We start from the raw sequence: 16856 nt of genomic DNA, 5'->3' as shown, positions 1-16856 counted from the left end.
TACATTTATTTATACAGGGGATCTTACCTCATCGAAGATTGTTTTTTTCCCTTCTCAAATCCAACGGTCAGCAACGACCCTATCTTGGGCCCGTTGTCGCTAGAACCCGCTTCGTCACCAATCTTAGACTCATTTAATGAATTTTCGTATGAGTAGAAAAGCTGGGAATGAAAAATTTTGAATGCTAGTTTCCGTTCCTCGCACCATTTCAGCGCGTTTATGTGTATCAGGGTGCTCACACCGTCTTGATGCTGCTCAATCTGCTGGAAACTGCGCAGAAAAAAGGAGCCGTCTTTCAGGGTAATGGCGTGTGCAAACGCGAACGTGCACTTGTAGTTCTTTCCTATTTGATAATAAAACGGCGAAATCTTCTTTATGAGTTTCTCTCTCTTTCCCAAGATATCAAAGTAAAACTCTTTCTTGGCGTTGCTGAGTCCCACCACATCATTAATGTCCCTGATCATACTTTCCGTGCATATGCCACTCAGACTGATTGTGCTGATATTTCCGGTTGTTGACATGATGCTGTTGATATGGCTAACGATTTTCATCGTCTCGTCATTCACGTACTGCATGCGTTGTAAATTCTCATCAATGAAGCTGCCCGTTGCGTTGATAATTGAGCTTTCTGGGATAACAGCAGCTGTTTTGTTGCTGCAATCGGCATTCAAATCATAATATCGGTGCTCTTCCCCACTTCCCAGGTCATTCTTTGCTGAACTGGCATGCTTTGCAGTTTTGCCCTTCATTTCAGCCGAATTCGCGGGTTTATTGCTGCTACCCGATGTAGAGCTGAGCTCCTCATCGGCATTAAACGGACTTCTTTTTTCGTTCTCCTTGCCGTCTGTACCATCTTTTTGAACGTTGTTCAATTTAACAGCTGCATCTTGATCGGCAGTTTCAGCGGAGAACGCATCGTTCGCCACATAGCTCGTAGCTTTCTCGCTTATTGGTAATTGCCGACCGCATCCCGGTGAACCGTTCACGGGAACACTGCCGTTTGTATGATATCGCCTTTCTTCTTCATCCCAAACGACTTTTTTTCGGTCAAATGCACCATCAAAAGCAGTGTTGTTGCCATCCATTTTCGATGGCGTGCCTCCCGCTGCATTTATTTCTGTGTTAGTTAGTTTTATCTTTTTCATACACGCTGTATGAGGGCGTAACGAATTACCGCTCAGATCGGAGGCGTCCTTTCCTTTGTTATTCACGGTGGTATCAGAATGGCCGTGATACGCCATGTTTAATTCAGCCTTCTGCTTTTGAACAGCCCAGTCCATAATATCAATTAATTTTCCAGATGGATTACTGCCTGTAATCGCTGGTCTATTCACCTGTATCACGCTTTGATCTTTACTCTCCAATTCATTGCTGTCTTCAATTATACTTTTCCCGGCTCTGTGGCCTCTCTCGCTCTCTGGTTTGCCAGTTACGCCAGCTTGGGACGGCGTGCACCACATTATGTTGGATGTATCGGTAGGTGTGGCATTCTTTACATTTCTTTCCTGGCTATTTTCGTAGTGCTGATCACCTAACACTCCTCTGTATTCGTTCGCTATCGCTTTATTGCCATAGCACGTACCACCACTCGGCCTCCACGACCCATTGTCGCTGGACCACGCACAATTTCGTACATACCCGTCCCTAGGACCATGGCCAAGTCCACCAAACTCGTCCTCAGGCAAGTCTCCGTCACCATTTAAAGCTTCTCCCGCTCCATTCTCTTTACCATCTCCTGCATCACACTTCCTTTCCTCGTCATGCCCCACCAACAACTCCCTTTCCTTTATCTCAGTATCACTCTCCTTCTCATCCGTGGCATTCGTTTCTGCATCACATGAAATTTCTTCTTCACGCACTTTCTCACTCTCAAGCAGCAAGTTTTCAAAAGGCGTCTTGTCCACCTCCAAGAAGTAGTCCTTGAACAGAAACGTGTCCGTGCCTCTGCTAAACGACAATATCACCTCGTCAAACAGCATTCTATAACCGACAGCTCGCACAATAAAAAAGAGAAAAAACTCGAACACGGTTATTCTGATCTGCACTATCTCCCGCTTGTACTCCTTCTCGTCCGCAAGCATCAAAATCTCACTCTTCATTTTCTCAAGAGCTTCCCGGTTTTTTCTTGGTGTCTTTACAACGACATTACCGCTGTAATTGTTCTGTCTCCGCTCATATTCGCTCATGAATTTGATGTACACGCCATGTTTCTTCATGATGCGCTGAATGTTCTTTCCTCCGAAGCCTATTATCCGCTTGTGGTGCCGTTCGCTCAGATGGAATGCCAGCTCCTCGGGAAATTCGTTCTCCACGGCGTGAATTGCCACCGAGACATTTGCACTCTGCCCCGATATGTAGATCGTCATCACATTGTTCACCGTTATACTAATTTTGGTGCCCGTATCTTTGATTATGCGGTTGATCTTTCCGTTTTTCTTTCCGCAGAGAAACTCTTCGAGCTCCTTGCTCAGTTCAATCTGAACGTGGCAGTACACGTCCCTGTACTTGAGCAATTCGATGATGTTAGGCTTCTTGCCGACAATCATGGAGCGCTCATGTGTTTTGAAAATGAATGTATCGGGTATAGGATACGGTACTTCAGAGACCAAAACCTTGAAGATATCCTCGGTCATTCCCATAATTGCCTTTTGCACAATTTTGTGGTTTTTTCCGGTCAGTTTTACCGTGGTAGACGTGTTGTTGATCTTAGAAGTTTCAAAAAATGAGTGGTATGAACACAGCACATCCTCTATTTGCTTTTTATGGTAATAAAACAGATAGAACAGCTTGACAGTATCAATTTCGAAGAAATACACGTCGTCAAAGTTCCTCCGTGATATAATTTCCTTATCGCACGTGTTCTGTGTGATAGCTAGCTTGTAATTTATTTTGGTTCCATAGTAGTAGCGCCGTTTGTTCTCTAAATTGAAATACGTGCGCTCACAGTTTATGAATTTTAGGTCGTTGCCGAAGCAATTTTCGATAAATTTGAGAATCTTGAGACGCGCAATCGCGCTCTCCTTCCATCGACCGTTAATCTGGATGGTTATCTCGCTTTCTGCCTGCAAGCTGCTCGCGCCCGATGAACTGTTTGTTGGGCACACGTCAGCTCCTGAGTCCTTGGTGCCCTGTTCTCTTTCCGGTTCAGTGTTTCTGCTGTGCACGTCGCTGCATCCTGGTTCGATACCCGTGTCGGTGATGTTCGATTCTAAGTTGTTGCCAGCGGATTTCTCACAATCCGTGCTGTTCGTAACCGCGCCTTTTTCCATGGAAGCGCTCCGCTGATCGTACGTGCCCCTCTTGTATCTATGCATGTTGTCGCCATGGTCGTCCTCGACATGGCCTGATGAATCAGAGAACAAAGATTCGTTATTCGAAAGGGGCGAGGAGCACAGAAGATCTTCGTTGTAGTCGTAGTTTGGAAAGCTTTCTGATCTGGGATCGTTCCGACCATAGCGCTCGCACTCACAAGCATCTTTCTCGTATGCTTCGGTATCATAGGCCCTGAAGCAGTAACAGTTCGGTGATTCGCTGAAGCGTTTAATGTTCGTTTTCTCGCAGTTTTTCTCGTAGATGTACGGGGCCTCGTCACCGTAGGGCTTTACATCATCCGTCTCGAACTTCAGCGACTCTAAACTACCATAGAGCTCCTCAGTGATGCCTGCTTGTCCCGTCGCTGTACCGCTGCACTCCTCATTTCTACTCTCATCATTGCCTATCTGCAAAAACACTAGCACGTTAGTCTCTTCCGAGATCCTTTTGATCTCATCCATGAGCCGCTTCTTATAATTGAAAAGACAGACCGGCACTTCAACATCAAGGAACACACGGATTCCCTTGCTGAGATAAAAAAAAAAGTTGCTCCTGATAGTCCGGGATATGTTGCTAATCATCATCCGGGCACTGTCTGTGGACCGATCACACACCACGCTTGCATTTTCAATGAGTGCACGTCTCATGTCCTGCACACTCTCGTTTATTATGGTATTGTTTACCGAACGTATGTCGATTATAAAGACGTAGTCATCCGGAACACCGAATTTCTTGTTCAACGCATCCATTTCGGGAACCAAAGCTGCACTTTTTTATAATAAGCGCAAGTGAAACAATGTGTTTGTGGGAGAGCGATTGAATTTATTGGGTGCGCTGCGGGTGATCGGTGTAAACCGTGCTAATGTGATACGATTGATGCCTTGTGTTATCTTTAGTTGTAGTGTTTTGATTTCATCACTCGTTTTTGTGTGAGTTGTAGGGCGGCAGACAGCTCGTGCATTCCCGTAGCACCTGCCGGATGAGCACGATTTTCTTGCCGGTGCCGGTCACAGCCCTGAATGACGAGATGGTGTGGTGCAACTGGCGCAGAAAGTCAATTTATTGCTATTAATACTGGTCTCTGAGCATAATTGGATAATATGCCTGGGTGCCTGCCCGATTTACAGCACTAACTTTAGGTAGAAAGTACGTTTGCCCGATAAAACATTGCGAACAGCGTTAAATGTATTTGGATCGGGGATGTATTACAACCGTAACATCAGCGCTGTTTTACGATATAAAACATTCTAGTCGGAGCACAAATTAATCGAACTGACTGTTTTTAACCACCACTGCTCATGTAGCGGGAGTAAAACTGCTAAAATGCTGAGTATCTCCTTTATACCTGCAAATGTTTCAATACACCGCAACGTGTGGCTGTCATTCGTCATTGCCAATAAAAAATCAGAATTTCCTCAATGAGAATGTCAAAGAATGCTGTTTTCGTGTGTTTATTGCACATTTACATCACTCTGGTCAGTAAGGAGTGCTGAACGGTGCAATGATGCTGTAAAATACCCCACAGTCACATCGATAGACGCCATGCATATCGAGCAATCGAATGTGCGCAGGCCCTCGTAGTGCAGAGTCTGCCATTTGCATGATAAACATAAGCTGTGTGTTCTCCTGGCTCTATGATATACGAAAGGAACATGGCACCGTAGCGAAAAGTGCTCTTCTCCTGCGGTGACAGAACGGCACAGTTCTGCTTCTTTTTGTGTGAATCACTAGGTCCTTCAAGAACCAAAGGCTCATGCCAGCGTCGGTCCTGGCAGAGCAAAAAGTATGTTATTTAGGTGTTGTGGTATACGAAGAGAGGTAAACGTGTTTTTGGTCAAAAAGACGAATTTGAAAGTGTCTTGTTAAAATTTTGCCTAATTATCGCTTTACAATCACATTTCGGTGGTTAAGACTTTCAACGAGGCACCTCGCTGATCAAATATTTTATTGCAAGACAAGCCAAGTGTCAAAAACATAATGGTGCCGAACTATCGTGTAAAGCATCTGCTACGATGAAACGTTTTGTGAGCCGTAAGTACGCACTAATCAACATGGCCAGACAGGCATAACAATGTTTGTGATTCTTTATAGGATCAGTTTAATGGCCATCTCATAGATCAAACCGAATCAAAGCTATTCATACACCGCGGTTGTTTCGTTTTAAACAGGTTGATCTACGCAATACCTGCTAAACGCTCAACACAAGGACCTAATAGCTGTTTTTCACTAGATTTATGTTTGTTGCTCTCCTCGTTACAATACCAAAAAATTTGTTCTTAACCATCACGTGACACGCACCAAGGGAATTCTAGCACTAACCGCCCTTCCGCATGGAAACACGCATCACCGCTTTAAATATATTTAGCTGTGTTCTTGCCGTTCACTCTTCTGTCTTTTCAGGTTCTGTTTTGATATTTCATTGTTGCAGAGTTTTCAATGAACCTGCCTCAGCATTACCTGTTCATTCCACGAAAAATACGTTTTTGGGTACACTCGGATAGATCATGGTCATCAGTCCTGGTCACGTGAAACGGAAGGTACCACCCGCACAATCCAGCCCATGTTTCCAGTACGCAGATACGGCCATCATATTTTGAAAAATTATTCGGCCGTTCCAAATATGTTCATCCCCGGCGAAAAAGTGTGCGACATCGAGGATAGCATCTACAGCCACAACACGTATCCCCACAACACATCAATACACTCATCGGTGCTGGGCACGCTGACACGCATCAACAAACTGGTAATGATTGAGCCGTGCACCAGGTACCGGTACATTCCACTGGCCGGCGACATAATCGTTGGGCGTGTGGCCATGCTGTCGGTGAAGAGGTGGAAGATAGAGGCTAATGCTCAGCTCGAGTGCATACTGAATTTGACAACGATAGCACTGCCAGACAATGCGCAGAGGAGAAAGCTGGAGCAGGATGAGATGCTCATGCACAGTTTCTTTGATGTGGATGATGTTTTGGTGGCTGAGATACAGAAGGTTAACGTGGGATCGGCCGTGCTCAGCACGCGCAACGAGCGGTACGGTAAGTTAACGAACGGGGTTCTTAAAATTGTGCCGCTGTGTGCTGTCGGTAGTTATCGGAGCAGCTTCGTGGAGAACGAGCAGTTAAGATTTGTGGTTGGAGCTAACGGCTACGTCTTCATACAGCTGCGAAAAAATGAAGCGGTAGGTTACGCCAAGATGGTGGCAGCAGTGCAATACCTCGATAAATGCGCTGCTCAAGGATGCGCAATCGATGATAAAATACTCGAATCGCTATAATTAAATTTAATTTACCTGCCTGGCAGAAAGGAGCGAAGGTTCTTTGTCCGAACATTCTGTCCGATATATGTAGTACACCGGCACGACCAGGTAGATGAACGTGTTGTAGATGTAAAAGCAGCCTGTCCCGACGAATCGAAAGAATTTTGACTCAAAGTTCCTGAATACATGACCGTTTATCCATTCATACGTGTGAGTAAGCGCCTTTCGGATGCGATTGGCACTGTAAATTTCGTTCTTTGCCTCTTGGAAGTACGCGCTAAGGGATGTGCTCATCAGGGTGCCGTGCCGGCGTTTTTCTAAATAAAGGGAAGATTGCCGATTACTCGGTGACGTAGGAAACAGGAGTAGTCGATCACCATCAGCACGCGTCCGTGTTATGTCTGAGGAACTGTTTATTCCGTTAAATACGCTTTGGCCCAAAAAATTAAGCAAAATACGAGTGCTGACGCGCATCGCGTCCGTGTTATGTCTGAGGAACTGTTTATTCCGTTAAATACGCTTCGGCCCAAAAAATTAAGCAAAATACGAGTGCTGACGCGCATCGTTCAACTGAATTGAAAGGTGTGCAGAGGATCGTTCAGTAATTTATTAGAAACTGTCGTTCCCTGTGGTAGGACATGAAGATTAGCGATGACATTTCTGTGCTGATCCTTGAGGTGAACGGCAGAAACGGATGCAGCAACACGGTGCAAGGCTCATCCGCTCCATGAACTAAATCAATGGACCGAAAAGTATGCGCGTGCGAAGTGGTGCAAAATCAAATGAACGTGCTTTTGGTGAGCAGGGAATTACGTGTGCCTGCGGTGGGAAAGATGCAAACGAAGGGGCAGGTCACGAGGCGCATAGGACATGGCACGTTAAACAGAGCAGCGTTCTTAAAAAGATAAACAACGGTTTGTTCCGACCTGTGCACGACCGTTAATTGTATGGGGTGTTGTGTCCGTTCTCTCTTGGCCCGTCATGTTCGTGCATTCCACAGAGCAAAGAGCGACAGGCTATCAAAACGGATTGGATGAGTTCTCAAGAAGGATCTTTAACAATTTGCTGATGTGTGGTGCGGGTGAAGTGGCGAGTAAACCACTAATCGCTAGTTTACTGCAATTGTACGATGCCGTATGAAATAAAACGTGTTTATCACTGCTAAGCAGTGATGATGACCTACCAAGCAATGTTGTGGTAGAGCGCCACACGGACAAGAACTCAATGCAGTTTACTAAACACTTTTAACTAAGCAAACACCTGCGCAACTTCTCTCAAAAACGTTTCGTGATCCAACACCCCCGACTCGTCATAAAGATCGTAAATGCTTTTGCTGAAATTACCAGGAATGGCCTTTCCATTCTTGTAAATTATGAGCTTGTAGTTGGTGTCAACAGCCTTATTAAACCCATCAATACGTATCGATCCCTCCCTGTTGTATCCCTCAAACACGGTATTACGCGCAAAAAACCGCAAACAAATCTCCAGCATGAAATTCAGGGAGAAGTAAATGGCAAGGACCACGACGAGCGCCTTCCTGTAATCGGCAAAGTCGTAGTGCAAGGACATGTAACACGTCAGTATCGCACACACCACGGATATCAGACCAACCGCTATTTTCATGTCGGTGTACGTCTGTCTCTGCTGGTAGCCCTTCTCTTTTTTGAGATATTCCACGAGCAGATCGTTGCATGCCACTTTTAGGTTTACAAGGCCGTAAACATTGCAATTTATAGGCGTTTTATTGTAATGAGCAATGATTGCGTCCATTCGAAGGGTAAAATATTTGCTCTTTATGAGCAATCAAGTAAATTTGTTATTGGAAGCGGTGACCATGAAATAAAGGCAAGTAGCTACGGTACACTCTGAATGAGCCAGATTTATTATTTTTACTGTTTATGCTGGGTGGAAGGGAAGATGCTCTGAGCGTTGCAACAATGATAGGTAGATGCTTTGGTCGGTGCCTTTTAAATTGAATTTTCTTCATTTCAGGAAGGGGAGCAGCAAATAAACTATGGATTTACTCTTTTTGCCAAAATACATTTATTTCCTCGTATGATGACACCTAAACAATTACAAATTTGCTTGCTGCTTCAGTTACACCTCACTAACAGCAGGGAGCAAAGCAAGGGAAGTATCACAGGAAGTGATTGCGATCGTTGGCCTGTGATACCGGTGCATGTCACCAAAATTACCACAAAAGAAGTGGCCGTTTTATTTCTGCGATCAAGCACAGAGAACTGTACAAATCCTTGCTATCTGCGTATCAGGCGGGTAATCACTCAGCCTGGTGCATACAATCCATTTACATGCAGGAGTAACATCCAAAACAGACCATGCTGTGCCGTCCTGCAATTAGGCTGCTCACAGCCGTATACGCCCCGTTGCCGAATCACTGATCACCATCCAAAACAAATCCAAAACACTCCGTGTACATAAACACATCGCAAACAGTGCACACAGGCATGCACGACATATTCGCACCCAAACTGAAGAACATCCTCTCCAAGGGCACAGGCACAAAAATAGCGCTGTTCGACAGCTACACCAAGCCCATACTATCATCGCACGTTTCGCACACAAACTTCCTGAAAAACGACTTTTTTTTATTTCAGATGCTCACAGACACGCGCTGCCGCATGCACGGCCTGACCTGTGTGATTTTTGCGCAGCCCACGAGCATTTACCAGATCGTATGCGAATTGAAGGAGCCGAAGTACGGCCGGTACATCATTTTCTTCACTGGTAAGGTTGATGATGACGTGCTGGAGATTATGGCCCGCAGCGATACGCACGCGGTGGTGAGCGAAACGTATGAAATGAACATTGGCGTGGTAAAACTCGATGACATGCTGTACAGGGTGGGGAGCGGCAATCGAATGGACGGTATTATGTCGGTGCTGAGCACCCTCGGAATATGTCCCAAAATGATAACGAACGCGGGAATGAAGGAGCTCGTGACTCAGATGATGATACACGCATCCAAATTTGCAAACAAGGGAACGCTGATCATGCTGAACCGTTCTTTCGATCCTTACACGCCCCTGGTGCACGAGTGGCGGTACCAGCCGATGATATACGAGTACCTTAAGTCAAGCAACGGCATCGTGACCTTAGACAAGACATACGTGCTTAGCGATGCGTTCTTCGAGGTGAACAAGTTTCTGGACATCAACGCGGTCAGCGCCAATTTGAAGGAGTTTATAAAATCAACCGAAAAAGTGCCTGTCGATCTGTCAGCACTGAGCACAGCCACAAAGACCAAAGACAGCCTCGAAAAGCACCTCAAGCTGCACAACTACATCGTAAAACATTGCGTTGATAACAAGGAGATGAGCGAAGTTGAGATGAAAATAATCAAAGAGAACAAAATGAACACCAAGCAGATCGAGAAGGTGCTCAGCAACGATAAGTTGACGAGAGAACAGAAGGAGAAGCTGGTGATGATTTATCTCCTGAGAAACCCCCACAAGAGGAGCAGGCCCGTGTTTGAGAAGTACGTGAAGATCCAGCAATTTGTTAAGAAGCACACGAATGCGCCCATACCCACGTTCCGTGAGCACGTTGATATCAAGCTGGCGTATGAGCCGGTCATCACGAGGTTGTTGGGAAAGATAATGAAGAACAAGATAGATGGCAGTCTGTGCACGGTTGACAGTCTCAAGGTGTCTAAGCCGTACGTAATCTACGTTGATGATATCACTTTCAACGAGTACAGGGCCATCAATATGTTTTTTAGGGAGCGTAATATCGTGGATTATGTCATTCTGTGCGACAGGATCGTAAACTACAGCGATGTTTTGAACGATGGCATGGGAGCTGCTGATTAAACCGCGTTATTCCACGAACTCAGAGTTGGCATGAAGCTGCTGATTAAACCGCGTTATTCCACGAACTCAGAGTTGGCATGAAGCTGCTGATTAAACCGCGTTATTCCACGAACTCAGAGTTGGCATGGGAGCTGTTGCAGCAGCACCGCTCGTTGACCCATGAAATAAATTTGATCGTTGTTACGTCGCTTTATCCACGAAATACTTTGCCATCACTACTTGATCTGTAACACAAATTTTATTCTCGGTATATCACGAGGAGCAGCCCCGTGAAAAGACCGATCCTTCAGTATTACTCGCTTCGAAGGTTACAGCGGCCAGTATTCGGACAGACTGAGCCCTTTGACTAGAAACAACAGCGCAGACTCACAAATACACGTTCTTGCAATTTACACACCAATCAAATTCTTATTCACCGCGCAACTCTGCTCACATTCAAAATCACAGTTACCTCACACAAAGCCTTTTTATTTAACACGTCCTCGTTCAAAATTGCGGTCCCAACACAGCGGCAGTCACCGCTCTTGATGGCCTTGGCAAGAACCTGCCATCATGCACGTAGAATATTTGTTCGTCATCACCGCTACACGTTCCTAGCACAAGGGCCCGCTCATTAACGAGGAGCATTTCTTTCCTTACGCCCAAGCACCATGGTCCGTTCTTGAGCATTATCTGCCTTGGTGCGACGTCAACGATCTCCCAGCAGCCGTTGCCCTTGTAGATTGGTCCTCTGTACGTCCCGTCGCCAACGCTTGATCTGCCAATTAGCAGCAAGTGCTGATCGGCAAAGTATGCAAACTGTGCGTTCGGATTCCACGATGGTATTACGGTGCTGTAGTTGAGCAGGCTGAGCGCTTCGTTTGGGTTCATCACCACGTATTCGTTGAATTTGCTGGAAAGTGGGAAAAGATATTCGGCACAACGGAGACAACCGATGAACAAAAGCATGATCGTGCTCATGTATGATAATTTAACCGTGTGTAAAACATTCTGTTTTAGAATGGGCTGATAGCCCAGTTCAACCGCTCGTTCACAACGGGATGATAACATGGCAGCGCGCTGTGAGTTGGCACCTTTTACCGTCAAGGAATGACGTGCAGGGCACGTTTTAACACGGTTCAGTGCTTACCGATGCAATTTCCATGCGGTACACTCGCTCTCCTACAGCCATGCGCACGATAATCTTACAGCACTTCAAGTGGAGCATTACAAAATATTTTTTCATCAAATTTGTTTTGTTCTTGAACTGCCAAGGAATACATCACGGTGTGCAACGGGTATCAGCACCAAATACAGTACGCCGTACGAACCTTCAGTTCAGCACCATAATTTTTTTCTTTTTTTGGTAAAAATACGTTTGTCTGCTCAGCTTTTGATCCTTCATCTGGAAATGAACGCATCTTTACCACAGAAAAGGTAAGAAAACGCACTTTTAGCAAAATTGCAGCTCCTCAGCCCGGCATTCAATCATATTTTCGTTAAAAGCGCGTTTGTTTGCCTTTTCTGCAGCAACAGCTGAACAGCACACATTTCCGATCTGCTGGAACTGACAGTCGCACCAATGCCCGGTTCACAGTCATTTGAACATTCTTAAGTTGCTCAATGGCACAGTATCGTGAGGCGTAACCGATGTAACACGTAAATTTAACTCCATCGAATTGCTAGACTGCATCGTTGAGCCGTACCGATGTATTTCCTGAGGTGCATCAATTGCTTCGAGTACGGTACGCCTTTGGCACGAGGATGCGCTAAAAGTCCTGTGGAACAGCACCGCACCGGTAGCACAGTTGTGAATGGTCACTGTTCTCGTGTACCATCTTTGCCGTGTTCAGAGCCTAAAATCCTTTTGCCGTGTTCAGAGCCTAAAATCCCTTTGCCGTGTTCAGAGCCTTAAATCTCTTTGCCGTGTTCAGAGCCTTAAATCCTTTTGCCGTGTTCAGAGCCTTAAATCCTTTTGCCACGTCCGCACCAGCCACAATCAAAACCATTTTCTTTGCCAACCCCCTCCATGGAGGTCTACAAACATGTTTACACCGTAGAATCGATAGACAAGCACAAAAAAGTGTTCAACCACCTTTCCAAGCTGTACCTTACCGACCAGCTGTACAAAATCACGATAGACTATCACTCGTTGCTCTTCAAGCCAAAGGTTAACGACAAGATAGAAATTGTGATTTATGATGGCATTCTGGTTGACAAGGAGGTGCCTGAGTGCTATGAGTATGTTTTGCAGGGGCATTGCTACAATAATGAAGTGGTGGATGGTCTGAGGACCGTTAGTGTTAGTTTTGGGGGGATGTTGATGGAACTGGTGGCTGATGAGAAGGATGTGAAGTTGGCAGTCGATTGCCAGGACGTAGGGATGGCGCTGAGAATACTGCGATGAGTGGTTTGTTATGTGTGGCTTATTAAAGAGCGCTGTGTAGCAATGTTTGTATCTATGGGTTGTTTTTGTGTTACGGCTATCACTGTCATCTCTAGGACGGGAAATGAACAGGATTTGGTACCTTGAACGAGCATGGATGGAACGGTTTCGGTCGAGGAACTAAACTTGAACTTGCTCGACTGGCATACTCCAACGAGTTGGAGAATGCGCGTGCATACCGGCATAGTACGGAAAAGGACACAAAAAATGCTTTCATGAGAAGCATGCACCGAATAAAAACTTAAATATTTAATTGTGGTGGTACCGCTCGTTCTCGTCATGGAAGGGATATTTCCAATTACGGATCAAAGGCTGTTGCCTGGGGACAAAAAATGTGTTTTTGGTTGATGCGGGTAAAAAACAGAAATAAACGTACTTCTAGTAAAAACCACTTTTTATAAAACAAAACCAGTTTTTTGTCTGTTGAATGATGTTTCCTTCCTCTAATACGCCATGTTTTTCCGCTTGTTACCAACCGTTCTGCAAAGGGGCAAGGAACTGTTCCGATCCGTTAACCATGTCCTTATAATGTTGTTCGTAAAGAACAGCCGGGTGCGCTTTAAAAAAATGCGACGTAAAATAATTTTGGCCCTATGTTTTATGCAAAGGCGTAAAACATAAATTTTAATATTCCCTAGCTGCCTAATCAACTTCCAAGCTGTCTTGTTATTTGCATCGAACAGCGGAAAGGTCCTCCTCGCTACCAGCGAACAGCACATATTCTTTCACCATACCGTTGAAGGATGCACCAGCCCGTTGCAACCGATGAATTGTTTAAATGACAAGCTAAAAAAAGAATTTGAAGAGTAAAAGCGTGGATGATTGGTGTGGTGGTACGGAACGTTTCAGAGCGTTCTGAGGCGCAGGTAATGATTTGTGTGTTTTGATAGCCATAAAAATTAAAATTAGACTCGATCAATTTTTGCTAAGCTGTTCTACGCATCATCCTGGCAATTTGCAACTAACGCAGTTCGTTGCATGCTCATAAGCACAATTTGTCTTGTTTTGTCGCAATTAATGGCACCACTAAAACGTGTGCCTCGAAATGCTGCGGTACTACAACCGTGTAAACACCGGTTACTGTCTCAAATGCATGCAGAACATGCGTTTGAGCGAATTTGTCGTGGTTTGGAGGGAATGCTTTATTTAACACTCGCAGAACGACGTGCCGGTTCAAACGGCACAATACACGGCCAACTCTGCGTTATCGGTATGCGGCCTATTTCAATAAGATGGGAAAAAGTATAAAAATGCCACCAACCATCAAATAAACGGGCAGCCAATACGAATCAACATCAATCAACCGCTTTTCTCTCAGCAGCACGCTACGTCTCCCCAAATCACCTTTGTTCTCCACAATCACATCGTAATCGCCCTTTTCAAGATCATGGAAACGCCCGAAAAGCTTTTTGAAGCGCGAAAATGCCGCAATTTGTATCCAATTCACAAATCGTTCGTTTTCGCTGAGATCGACAACCTGGTCATCGCTTTGTTCAGTAGCAAGCGTGCCCGTTCTATTGGGCCAGCTGGGCGGCTTGGTCACCGCCACATCGGTTGACAGTGCCTTAATTCTCTTCTTGTGCGCACCCTTCGCAATTCCCTTCGTAGATGGCTCTATGCGTCCTTCGCTGCCCACCAACACCACGGTGTCAAAGGGCAGCGTGTCACTGATAAGTCCGCATGGATACACGATCTGTCCCTCGTCTCTGATAATCGGTTTGCATCGATCAAGATCAGTCCATTTCTTTCCATAGAGTTGGTCCTTACTGATACTGCGAGCATACAAGATGTGGTTCTGTGTGAAGTTATGGAATTTGACATAGAAATTGAGCGTCATTTTTCTGGGAACTGATATCGTGCCCGATGAGGGCAGCACGGCCTGAAAGGTGGTCATGTGCAAGTAACCTAGGACGATGGACAGGCCAATGCACGATACGCTGAGAAGAATGTACAAGGGAAACAAATTAAACGATGGTTTGTTGAACCCTACGGTGCGCTCCTCAAGAATGCGTCGAACATTGATGTTGAGGTACGGAAGCATGGGGGCTCTGAACAGTGTTGTTATGATCAAAATGATAAATAAAAATGGAAGGGGGGTGCGCGGATGTACGGCATCATAAAATAAATACCGCATTTGCTCCTTGCTACGTAAGTATGTTCATTTCTCTTCTCATACATCAAATTAAATATACTTTTCAGGTCCACTGAGACCGATCATGGCCATCAGCCTTTGGTTCACGGATCAAATTTGCTTTCAATTTCGGGTACTAAGGGTATCAGGAAGAACAAAAACCTTTACATCCTGAAAAAGAATTCTTAGGCGAGTATCGATTTGAAAACGGAACTTTGTCCACAACATGTTGTAATCGAACAACCTCATAAAGATCGGTCTTAGAAGTGTAGGAACCATATTCAAGTCTTGTAAATCCGCTACATCGTATTATTCTGCCAAGCGATTATTACTGCATAGCACTGTCATGATGTTCTGTAGCATACTTTCTTCCATTTTTGTATAAAAGTTTTTTACTCGCTTCACGTGCTACCCACTCTCAGTACCAGTACGGCTAACTCCCAACCATTTTAAATCCTTTACATTTAAACACGCACTTTTAACCACATGAAATTGTTCAGCACGGTAGATGCATAAGTACGTGCGTGAGCGTTGGAAGTGTCATTAAAATGAGAACTGCCCTATTCGGATTAAAATATCTAAAACAAAAACTAAGCAGGATTGAAATGGAATCAGCATACAGAAATAGTTTTATTTATCCATGTTCATGCCATTTTATGGATATAGCACGACCTGTTTTATTAAAAAGGATAATTTTACACCGCATTTAAACATTCGACGAGACCACTACGGTTTAAGATACAATGCTTTGTTTCTTAAGACCTATACAAATATATTTTGACCAACGTTACGGCAATTCTGACATTTCTACGGTAGAGCATTCCTTTATTTTTCAATTTAGGCCAACGGCATATTTTGACCATTTAAGGTAACAATGTGCATTCAAAGCACAAGAAAGTGTTTTCGACCATGCCAGCATTGCGATGCGTATCAAACAACTGCGGAGACATCTCAGAAGAGGAAATAAGCACTAACGATCAGAACAACATAACAATCCAAGACAATATACAACACGAACAGTACTTCATGCTAACGGTCGTTCTATTGTTAATCGTATTTGTATGGATCTCGGTGCTTTTCGCTTTACGGGTGGTTAAGAAAATGACTGCGATGATGGGCTGTACAACCGATCGAACACCGTGGTTAAACCATGAGCTTGATTTGGAATACCAAGGAATTGAAATCTCGGAGGATGAAATACTGATGAGTAGGAAGAAAAATTAAATTTTGTTGGCTGATTGCCGTACCTTTCGATTGAATCATTAAACAAGTTAAACTGACCGACATATCCTTCTCAAGTAACCTTAGAAATGAATTTAAAACGCAATGATTCATATTCACATGTGTGATAGCCATTTTTGATACCTGCGCTATTTCCGTTTACAAAACGAAAGAAAATATGATTACCTATTAAATGATACTTTTATTGTAATATCTTATAATGCGTTTTTTCATCGATTTTAGACCTTTCAGCACGGTTAACGAATTAATTCTCATTTGATTATCATGGCAAGTAAATGTATTTCTGATGAAAAAGCAGCGACTCATTTCTTCGTAGCAAGAGTTCCAAAACCTCTGCAATATACCGCCAAGGATGCTTTCCAGTATTCTAATTTGTTACATCTAAATCTATCCCAAACTATTTAAATATCTGAATTTAGTTACTTCATTGGTAGCAATTTTGTGCGGTCTCCCGCTCATGGTAATAATTACAGCCGTATTCTGTAATGATCATGAGTACCGAAGTGTGCCCGATAAATTTAATAAGCAATTACGCACATGCTCATGACAGCAAATAATTATTTTTTGATTATTTCCAAAAACATCCTATGCTGATCAAAAATATATCTTTCCATGACAGTAATGAAATGTTCTACGTCAAATGGCGTTTGACAATTCTTG

The 16856-nt window shown here is 44.3% G+C and overlaps 11 protein-coding genes across 11 annotated transcripts; 5 read left to right on the top strand and 6 right to left on the bottom strand.

The window, feature by feature from the left end:
- Nucleotides 1-23: 23 nt before the first annotated feature.
- On the bottom strand, nt 24-4061 carry VCUG_01031 (uncharacterized protein; the record flags this gene model as incomplete). The annotated part of the gene is made up of 1 exon (XM_008075860.1): nt 24-4061. One exon carries the CDS (start codon nt 4059-4061, stop codon nt 24-26), a length of 4038 nt encoding a protein of 1345 aa, XP_008074051.1.
- Nucleotides 4062-5872: 1811 nt separating this feature from the next.
- VCUG_01030 (uncharacterized protein) lies at nt 5873-6605 on the top strand (the record flags this gene model as incomplete). The annotated part of the gene is made up of 1 exon (XM_008075859.1): nt 5873-6605. The coding sequence occupies one exon, from the start codon at nt 5873-5875 to the stop codon at nt 6584-6586; it is 714 nt and encodes a 237-aa protein (XP_008074050.1). The 3' UTR covers nt 6587-6605.
- Nucleotides 6578-7042, bottom strand: VCUG_01029 (uncharacterized protein; the record flags this gene model as incomplete). The annotated part of the gene is made up of 1 exon (XM_008075858.1): nt 6578-7042. One exon carries the CDS (start codon nt 7040-7042, stop codon nt 6593-6595), a length of 450 nt encoding a protein of 149 aa, XP_008074049.1. The 3' UTR covers nt 6578-6592.
- Nucleotides 7043-7785: 743 nt separating this feature from the next.
- Nucleotides 7786-8356, bottom strand: VCUG_01028 (uncharacterized protein). Its single transcript, XM_008075857.1, has one exon. It carries the CDS (start codon nt 8336-8338, stop codon nt 7817-7819), a length of 522 nt encoding a protein of 173 aa, XP_008074048.1. The 5' UTR covers nt 8339-8356; the 3' UTR covers nt 7786-7816.
- A 270-nt stretch (nt 8357-8626) lies between these two features.
- Nucleotides 8627-9007, top strand: VCUG_01027 (uncharacterized protein; the record flags this gene model as incomplete). Its single annotated transcript, XM_008075856.1, has 1 exon — nt 8627-9007. The coding sequence occupies one exon, from the start codon at nt 8627-8629 to the stop codon at nt 9005-9007; it is 381 nt and encodes a 126-aa protein (XP_008074047.1).
- A 14-nt stretch (nt 9008-9021) lies between these two features.
- Nucleotides 9022-10456, top strand: VCUG_01026 (uncharacterized protein). The gene has a single exon (XM_008075855.1). It carries the CDS (start codon nt 9034-9036, stop codon nt 10396-10398), a length of 1365 nt encoding a protein of 454 aa, XP_008074046.1. The 5' UTR covers nt 9022-9033; the 3' UTR covers nt 10399-10456.
- Nucleotides 10457-10884: 428 nt separating this feature from the next.
- On the bottom strand, nt 10885-11448 carry VCUG_01025 (uncharacterized protein; the record flags this gene model as incomplete). Its single annotated transcript, XM_008075854.1, has 1 exon — nt 10885-11448. One exon carries the CDS (start codon nt 11446-11448, stop codon nt 10885-10887), a length of 564 nt encoding a protein of 187 aa, XP_008074045.1.
- A 958-nt stretch (nt 11449-12406) lies between these two features.
- On the top strand, nt 12407-13206 carry VCUG_01024 (uncharacterized protein; the record flags this gene model as incomplete). The annotated part of the gene is made up of 1 exon (XM_008075853.1): nt 12407-13206. The coding sequence occupies one exon, from the start codon at nt 12407-12409 to the stop codon at nt 12782-12784; it is 378 nt and encodes a 125-aa protein (XP_008074044.1). The 3' UTR covers nt 12785-13206.
- Nucleotides 12793-13104, bottom strand: VCUG_01023 (uncharacterized protein; the record flags this gene model as incomplete). The annotated part of the gene is made up of 1 exon (XM_008075852.1): nt 12793-13104. One exon carries the CDS (start codon nt 13102-13104, stop codon nt 12793-12795), a length of 312 nt encoding a protein of 103 aa, XP_008074043.1.
- A 744-nt stretch (nt 13207-13950) lies between the features above and the next one.
- Nucleotides 13951-14957, bottom strand: VCUG_01022 (uncharacterized protein; the record flags this gene model as incomplete). The annotated part of the gene is made up of 1 exon (XM_008075851.1): nt 13951-14957. One exon carries the CDS (start codon nt 14955-14957, stop codon nt 14043-14045), a length of 915 nt encoding a protein of 304 aa, XP_008074042.1. The 3' UTR covers nt 13951-14042.
- Nucleotides 14958-15863: 906 nt separating this feature from the next.
- On the top strand, nt 15864-16178 carry VCUG_01021 (uncharacterized protein; the record flags this gene model as incomplete). The annotated part of the gene is made up of 1 exon (XM_008075850.1): nt 15864-16178. The coding sequence occupies one exon, from the start codon at nt 15864-15866 to the stop codon at nt 16176-16178; it is 315 nt and encodes a 104-aa protein (XP_008074041.1).
- Nucleotides 16179-16856: the final 678 nt, after the last annotated feature.

This window comes from Vavraia culicis (genome assembly GCF_000192795.1).
Source record: "Vavraia culicis subsp. floridensis unplaced genomic scaffold supercont1.14, whole genome shotgun sequence".
Classification (NCBI taxonomy): domain Eukaryota; kingdom Fungi; phylum Microsporidia; family Pleistophoridae; genus Vavraia; species Vavraia culicis.
The sequence above is the reverse complement of the archived record's forward strand: the minus strand, read 5'-3'. Positions and strand labels throughout refer to the sequence as shown.